Source organism: Rhinolophus sinicus, linkage group LG05, assembly GCF_036562045.2.
Source record: "Rhinolophus sinicus isolate RSC01 linkage group LG05, ASM3656204v1, whole genome shotgun sequence".
NCBI lineage: Eukaryota > Metazoa > Chordata > Mammalia > Chiroptera > Rhinolophidae > Rhinolophus > Rhinolophus sinicus.
Window position 1 is genome coordinate 171406056 of NC_133755.1, and position 8620 is coordinate 171414675.

The 8620-nt window shown below is 38.2% G+C and overlaps 1 protein-coding gene and 1 pseudogene across 5 annotated transcripts in view; one reads left to right on the forward strand and one right to left on the reverse strand.

The window, feature by feature from the left end:
- Nucleotides 1–8620, forward strand: part of ESR1 (estrogen receptor 1) — a 358968-nt gene that overhangs the window by 319633 nt on the left and 30715 nt on the right. For all 5 annotated transcript variants that reach the window (XM_019735446.2, XM_019735444.2, XM_019735445.2 and 2 more), the window contains one exon: nt 8350–8483. In XM_019735446.2, the coding sequence (XP_019591005.2) occupies nt 8350–8483 (134 nt within the window). The remainder of the gene's footprint in view (nt 1–8349; nt 8484–8620) is intronic.
- Nucleotides 5792–6106, reverse strand: LOC109449309 (cytochrome c; annotated as a pseudogene).

The following is an 8620-nucleotide window of genomic DNA, read 5'->3' on the forward strand; positions in this document are numbered from 1 at the left end:
TTTTCATTGGTCAGTTCAGCCCATTTATATTTAGGCTGATTATTGATATGTGAAGATTTCCTGTCATTCTATCTTTAGTTTTCTGGTAAGGCTATGTCTCCATTGTTTTTTTGACTTTTTGTTTTTGTCTATTATTTCTGTGTGGTGGTATTCTATGATGTTTCCCTCTGTTTCTTCTTTTACTATGTTTTATATTTCAGTTCTGGATTTATTTTATTTTTTGAGTGGTTACCATTAAGTTTATGTAAAAGAAAGTTTCATATTTAGAATATTTCATTTTTTTCAGCATGCTTACTTTCTCCATTCCCGTATTCTGGTTCAGGCCTTACTCTCCTCCCTTTTATGTTTTGGTTTCCACAAATTATCCCTATTTATGTTGGTCAAATAGCCTCCTTCAGTATTTCTTACAGTGTAGGTCATGTGTTAGAAAATTCCCTCAGCTTCTATATGTCTGGAAAGGCCTTTATTCCTCCTTCATAGCTAAAGGATATCTTTGTTGGATATATTATTCTTGGCTCATAATTTCTCTCTTTTAATATTTTGAATATGTGATTCCATTCCCTCCTGGCTTGTAGAGTTTCTGCTGAAAAATCTGATGATAATCTAATAGGCTTTCCTTTGTAGGCTACCATCTTCTTTTCCCTGGCTGCCTTGAGGATTCTTTCTTTGTCATTAATTTTTGACAGCTTCAATATAATGTGCATTGGGGTTGAAGTAAGTAGGTGTTCTATTTGCTTCTTGGATTCGAGGATCCAGTTCTTTCCACAAGTTTGGGAAGTTCTCATTGACTATTTGTTTGAATATACTTGCTGTTCCTTTCTCCCTGTCTTCTCCTTCTGGTATGCCCATTATTCTTATATTGCTTTCTGATGGAGTCAGAAAGTTCTTGTAAAGTTCTTTCATTTCCTTTAGTCTCAAGTCCCTTTCTTCTTCCATTCGTGGCATTTCCAGATTTCTATCTTCGATGTCACTGATTCTTTCCTCCATCTGGTCAACTCTACTACCTAAGCTGGCTATTTCATTCTTCATTTCTTTTATTGTGTTCTTAATCTCCAGAAATTCTATTTGGTTCGTTTTTTAAAATTTCAAGCTCTTTGGTAAAATGTTCATTTTGTTCTTTGATTGTGTTTCTGAGTTCATTAAACTGCCAGTCTGTGTTTTCTTGCATCTCATTGAGTTTTTTAAGAATTGCGGTCTTCAATTCTCTGTCATTTAAGTCACCTATTTCCATGTCTTTAAGTTCATTTTCTGGAATCGTTTCATTTTCTTCCTGAGCTGTCTTGTTACCTTGGTTATTCATGGCAATTAATGATTTATTGTTTTTCTTCCTAGATATCTATAGCAGTGGATTCTGCAACAGATTGATAGAAAGAGGTCTTTCTTTTGTTTTCCAGTAGGTGCTGGTAGAATGTTTTATTTTCTCTCTGACTACAGCGCTTTTTTCTGTCACACTATAGTGTTATGTTTTCTCTGCACTATTCCAGCTTCTCACAAAATGGGGGGATTCCCTGGAAGGCGGGCTTCTCCTCTGTGAACAGTTCACCTGGATCATAGGGCGCTGCTTCCGAGGGGGTATGTGGAGAGCTTCTGAAGTTCCAAAGCTCTTCCTGCAGCAGATTCAGAGCCAGTGTGTTTCAGCAGCTCTGTTTTCTCCTGCAGGGATCCACCCAGAGAGGTGGGGACAGGGACGGGGTGGGTTGTGACAGGTGGCCCAGAGCGGTGGCCCACCCCAGCCAGTCCTGCTTCCATGGCTCCCTCCCCTTTGCCAGAACTAGTTGGGCTGCGAGTCCATGTCTGCGGACCACAGTTCTCAGAACTGCAAATGTTCTGTTCTTTTGATATGACACTGTTACTGTTCCGCTTCTAGCACTGGGCATATGGGGATGGGGCAAGCTCTGGGAGGGTAAGGAGGGGGTAGCTAGTCTCATTGCCTAAGGCTTCCACTCTCTGCGGCAGTGAGGGCTTAAACTGCCATTTTCAGCCTTCTTCCTTCAGTCTTTGCTCCGAGGTCTCTTCTATGAGTGTTGGGTTCACCCGTGTTATATGCTATCCTCTCAGCTCTGTGGGCCATAAGTGGAGCCCTAGCAGTCCGAGTTCTTTCCTCTCCCACAGCTGCGGTAGTTCCAGGATGCAGCGAGCTCAGAGCACTGAGCTAGGTCTGCGTCCTGTGCCCGCGCAGGTCCATCTCCGCACTCCACCCTTCTCTCCTCCCCTGCTCGTGCTATTTGCACACTTTTAGATGATTTCATAAGTGCACTAAGAGGTCTTAGTCTTGCCTGTCTGCTGCGCAGGAAGTCCTTTGTGGAGTTATAGTTGTTCAATTTGTTGTAAATTCCAGGGGAGATTTCAAGAGGCTCACCTCATGCCACCATTTTTATGACGTCCCCGAAAGCTGTTTAGATACAAAACTTGCCACATTGAGTTTAAACAGCATCTTAATGTGTAAGCTTTTATTTATTTTTTTTTAAACTATATTGTGCTTTTTTTTCAGAACAGCTAAATTAAATGTGTTATGTTGATCTCCTGGGTTTTTTGTTTCCACATATGAATGTCCTTTTATACAAAGAGAGACAATGGAGTAACTTTATATTTGGTAAGGGTATTTTTGAAGATATGCAAAGGCAGCTTTGATATGTGCACCTGCATTAGAGCTCTTTATTTCCCATGTGGAGGAATTGGTACCTAGGGGCTTCTGAAAAACAGGCTTTCATTTCTATAGAAGAGAAACTTCTAGGATATGTCATGGATAAGTGCTCTTTCAAATTTTGTTTCTTCCCTCATTACTTAAGTACAAATGGACTATATTTGAAGAGGGTAAGGAAGAGCAAGGTTTCCCCACAAGGGGATTGTGAGGCACTCTGAACACCAGATATAATCAGCAGAGGAGCTCATCACTGCAGGCTGTCACGTCTCACAGTGGGAGTCATGGACTGGTCTGCTTGCTAAACTTCCCCTGATCTATGAGTGAAGCTGTTCTTCCGTTAAAAATAAATTTTGTCCTTCCACACCCCATGTGTTTCTCAGCCTCAGGAACATCTCAGGGATTTAGGCTCATCTTGTCTTATTGTAGTAATGTCATCACTGGGTTCTTAGTAATCAGCCCACTTCTGCTGCTATTGATTCATCTGTTCCCTCTGATAGCGAGTGAAATGCTCTAGTCTGATTGGCTCCTCAAAGTTAGTATAGAATATTTCGTGAGGACTTTGAAAATGAATCCCTACCCCCAAGGTTTAAGGACCTCAGTGGACAGTAAAGGGTTCCTTTGTGTTGGGGTGGTGACAAGTGTCAGTCCAACCTTCGAAGTCCACATAGATCTGTATCTGATCTTAGGGTGACAAATCATCTGCTCACTTGCTCACACAGCAAGCCTTTTCACCTGTGACAGTGCTAGTAAGAGACCCACAGGTACCATGTAATCAGTCAGTCATTTCCACGCAGGCAACCTTCTAGTGGTGTACAGAGAATATCATGAGGGACATCAAAGTACATAGCTTTTATTTATTACACCAATGATGGGTGGGCTGAAGTGTTTAGACCAAGTGAGATTTTCCCATTGAAAGGATAGAATTCATTCTTATGGAGACCTCTGCATAAAGTTCTTCTAGACTTTTACAGCACTACTTAGAAAAGTGTAGCTTCAGTGGAGTAAATATTCCCCAGGAACCCTCAAAGTTGAGACTCACAGTGGCAAACAGGAAGCACTTTTGTTTGTGTGGAAGTAAGCCCCAGGGTCTTCTTATAATATCTCAAATATTTGTACTTAATGTATGCTCCCTCCACGTCCTCTAAAGGAACGCGCGCGCACACACACACACACACAGAGTTAGAACTGAATTGAGACTTGTTGGGATGCAATCAGACGCTGTCTATGGCTCCTGGTATGCACTGAAGAGCAAGCACTGTACTGTTGACAGGTAATGATTGCTGGCGAGAAATAACAGGATACCCAGGGAGAAGAGGCTGAGAAGAATACACTCTTGCTGGAAGAGTTAAGAACAAGCTTCTCATGAGAAAATGTGGGAGACTGTTGAAAAGGGACCAGAAGAATGGAGAACTGTTAAGACTCCACTTTCTCAGTTTCTGAACTGAACTTTTGCTCGCAGCAGGTGAACGCAGGCTCCCTCCCACACTGAGATTTCCTCCCCTGCTGGTGTGCAGTCTGTTAAGTAAACAGAGACTTTATACTGAGAAAGGAACATTTCTCTATTTTGGCTATGAGTTGTTATTTTTAAAGCTTTATTCTCCAAACATTCCCCCTATCTTTGTTTGTTTTTTTCACGAGAAAGAAAATGTGCTACTTAAAAAAAAATTCAACCACAGGACAAGAAAAATTCAATTCTAGTATGCACTTCCTTGTTAAGGTCAACTCACCCTTTGGTAATATTATCCCTTTCGGGTAATATAGTTTTTAAAGCTTCTCTTCTGCCTATGTAGAGCTTTCATGCACCCAGATTTCCACGTCAAAGCAAAATATATTGTGGCAGTTGTTTCCTGGATATTTCAGGTAAAAGGCTGATCTCTCCCATGACATCTCTGGATCTATCTGTTTATCAATATAGCTGTAGCTAACAGTCAAATATAGCGCTACTGTGCACCACACAGCATTCTAAGCACTTTATATAAAAACTTATTTACTTTTCTCTGCGAATACTAAGACAATTGCTTCAATACTGATGTGGGTTAAATCTGGGGAGACCGACATTATCTGTAAGAGACTTTCTATGCTTTTTCTGGGGAACGTATCTCCTTGTATTGCACCTGTCTTTCTCCTTGTCTGTCTTTGTTCTGAATCTCTTTAGAACAAGGACCATGGCCTTCTTCTCTTTACCCTAATGTCTAGCACAAAGCCTGGTACATAATGGGCCCTCCATAAATTGTGTGTGTGTGTGTGTGTGTGTGTGTGATTTTGTCATTTGTCTTAAGCCTTATGATCAAATAATTTACAATTTTATGCTGATGGTCTCTTCTCTACTTTAATCCTTCTAGTGAGTTGGCCAAAGCACCGTTACCAATTGTATGTATACAGTTCTACAGTTGTGTTTTTGAATAGCTGTTTGAAAGATAATCCTAACTTATAAGTTAGTCTGACTTAGTAAAGAATTCACAAGCAAAGTTTGCTACTGTCTTTCATGCTGAATTTTAAAAGCATCTGACCTTATAGATCACCTATAAAATGTGAGAGGTATAATACAAATATTTTTTATTTGTATTATACATAAACCAAACTAAAATACCTTTCATTAAGTACAAGGCAACAGTTTAGATACAGGGAATTTTAATTAAATTGGCATAGTAGAACCAAAAAGATCAAGTAGACACTGTCACCTTACCTTCAGCCCTTGCCTTTTAACAGGCTAATGAATACAACTTGAAACACAATTGAGTCTGGCTGTTTTATAACACCATAAAGGGATTTCCTCAGTATTTAACATATTAATATAACCAGTTATGTAAATCTAAATATAAAAACAATCTCCTATAGGTTTTGAGATGACACCATCTCTGTGAAAAGTTGTTGAACATGACTAATCACATCCAATCATACCTTTGGAAGGGGGAAAACAGTGATAACATTTGCTGAACCGAAATTACCATCAAAGTTCAGGAAGCTGATCATATTCATTTAACCACAAGCCAATCTTATTTAAATCAGGACTGCCCAAAAGAAATGTAATAGCAGCCATTCATGATCTGAGTTCTGGGTTATGAGATCAATTCAAATCTGGTACACATAAAAAAAAAATGTCGTGAGACATTTCTGTTTTGTAATAAATAAGGCAGTGGCCAATTATTACTCCTTAGTAGCCTTTTTGGAATATGCTGCCAAGTCTGCCCTTTCTGGTCTTCTTAATGCCAGTGAAGATCATTTTTGTTCCAGGGATGTACTTATTGGGATTCTCCAAATACTTCACCAGTGTCTCCTCTCCCCAGGTGATGCCTTTGTTCTTGTTGGCACCTGTGTAAGAAAATCCAGGGGACTGATTTGTCTTTCACCCAAACAGACCGTGGCGATTTGGCTCGGTTTTGTGCTTGCCTCCCTTTACCATAGTATGGCACTGGGCATACTTCTGCACAAAATCTTCTTGCCTTTCTCAATGTCACCCATTTTTAAATTGCTCTTTCATCCGGCTGGTTACAGAGTCTCATACTCACAAGCCAGACGTCCTGCACGCCTCAATAAATCTTTTTGAATACATTAAAGTGAAGCAAGGAAGGAAGACAAAGAAAATCTTATTGTTGGAATTCTTTCTTTTGGTGTAGGTTGACGTAGCAGTTTTGAGTCCTAATTCTGTCATTTGGAAAATGGGCAAATAATACTTAGAAGGCAGTTCTAAGAAGTAAATGAACTTACCAAAAGTACCTAGCATATTTCATTCAAGTCAGTGTGTAAAAGTTGGTTTGTCGCATAAAGGTGTTAGGAAAACTGACTAGCTGCCTGGGAAAAATGCTAAGCTAAATCTTTGTTCACGTCTTACACCAAAGTAAATCCCAAATGATGGTTGTACAACTCTGTGAATATACTATAACCCATTGAATTGTATACTTTAAATGGGTAAATTATGTGATGTGTAATTATATCTCAATAAAGTTGTTATAAAAATAAATCCCAGAAGAACAAAGATTTAAACATAAAGGCATGGAAGTATAGTAGAAGGAAACTTAAGATAGTTTTTATATGTTATTAGGTGGAGAATGACCTTTACAAGAAAGATATAATATTCTAAAGCCATAAATGAAAAGTTTGATAAATTTGATTATGTAATAATGAACTGTTTTGCAGAAAAGAAATACCAGAAACAAAAACAAAAGAAAAATGTAATGCCCATTATAAAAAACATTGAAAGCACGTAGGGAAAAAGGCTAATTACTATAATATATAAAGAGCTCTTAAGACTCAATGTGGACTAATACCCAACAGAAAAATATGGCCAATGGTCAAGAGTAGACCTCTCAATGAAGGAGCTTATACCAACATATTCTCCTGTGAACAGATTATTGGTACAAGCTCTTTGGAAACAATAGTTGAACTATTTATCAAAATTAACAATACGTAAATCATCTGCCATAGTGATTCTACTTCTAGGAATCTATTCTATAGCTATCTATACATGTGTCCAAGGGCATAAACATAAGGATAGTAATTGCATGAGCTGTTTGTAACAACAGCAAAATACTTGAAATCAAACAAAAAGCCAATCAACAAAAAAGTGGTTAAAGAAATCACAGCATTTTGTTTGGTGAAAAACTATGCAGTTGTTAAAAACAGCTTATGAAGAACTCTAAGGGATATTAATTAAAAACAAAACAAGGATAATATGTTTAGTGTTCACATTTTAAATTTGTATTTACTTCACAAATAGATGTTTGCATATGCCTACAATATTTTAATTTCTTTGTGTCCACCTCAAACACACCATGCCCCAAATTCAGCTTGTGAACAAAAATATGAATGAGTTCCTTTCACATGTATCATCTCATTTAATTTCTGCAACAACTCTATGCAAAAGATGCTAACAGAGTTCTTTCTTTTAAAAATATTACATGTTATGAATTATGTGTCATGTTGTGAATGTTAAATCCTTGATGCCAAGGTTTCGTTGTACAGGGGAGAAGCCTAAACTTCTTATAATGATAGAGGACCTTCATCACCTGACCTTTTCCTTCTTTCCCAGATTAATCGTCTCCTTCTAGCACACTGTCCATAGTCTTTCACATTGCTCTTCCTTTCCACATTTAGGACCCTCTTCCAATGACACTTTCACATCTCTGCTCAATGAAATCCTACTTTTTTTTTTAAAGTGTCAGCTCAAATGCCACCTGCTATGCATATCCTTACCTGTCACCCTCGGCAACATCAATGGTTCCACCCAGCTAGAGCTCAAAGTTCTCAGTTTCTCCTCTACTTCAAAGGCATTTTAAACAAGTCTATCAGACTTGATTGTATTATTTCAAGGCCATGAGTGTATTGAGAGTAGAGTCTCTGTTTAGTTCCATAATTACCATAATGTCTAGAATATAGTAGCAAATCAATAAATATTCATTGGAAAAAAGTCATTTACCTGAATCTTTATCAGTTTTGATTACTCTTAGGTTGAAGAATTCTGACATGGCAGATTTGGGGATTAAACAATACATCTCTCCTAAGAATTTGAAGAGAAATGTTTTATTAATGGAAAATCTGTTTTTGCCTTGCTTTTTAGCATTCAAACAAATGTTCATGCTCTATAAACAGAATGGGATACAATTTATTTTTTTATAGATTTGGATCCAGTTTTTATGAATGTGAACCTTATCATGTCTTCTGGAAGCTTCTCTGTCCTTTAATACTTTTTCTTTGTATCTTCACAGGAACCAGGGGAAATGTGTAGAGGGCATGGTGGAGATCTTTGACATGTTGCTGGCTACGTCATCTCGGTTCCGTATGATGAATCTCCAGGGAGAAGAGTTTGTGTGCCTCAAATCCATCATTTTGCTTAATTCTGGTGGGTTCATAACATGGGAGAATTTAATGCTGGGTTACTGGAAGAAATACTTGTTTTTATTTTCAACCAGATATAAGCTACCTACTACAAACACATAATCATAAATCGAAAGAAACAACTGGCAGACACTTAAAATA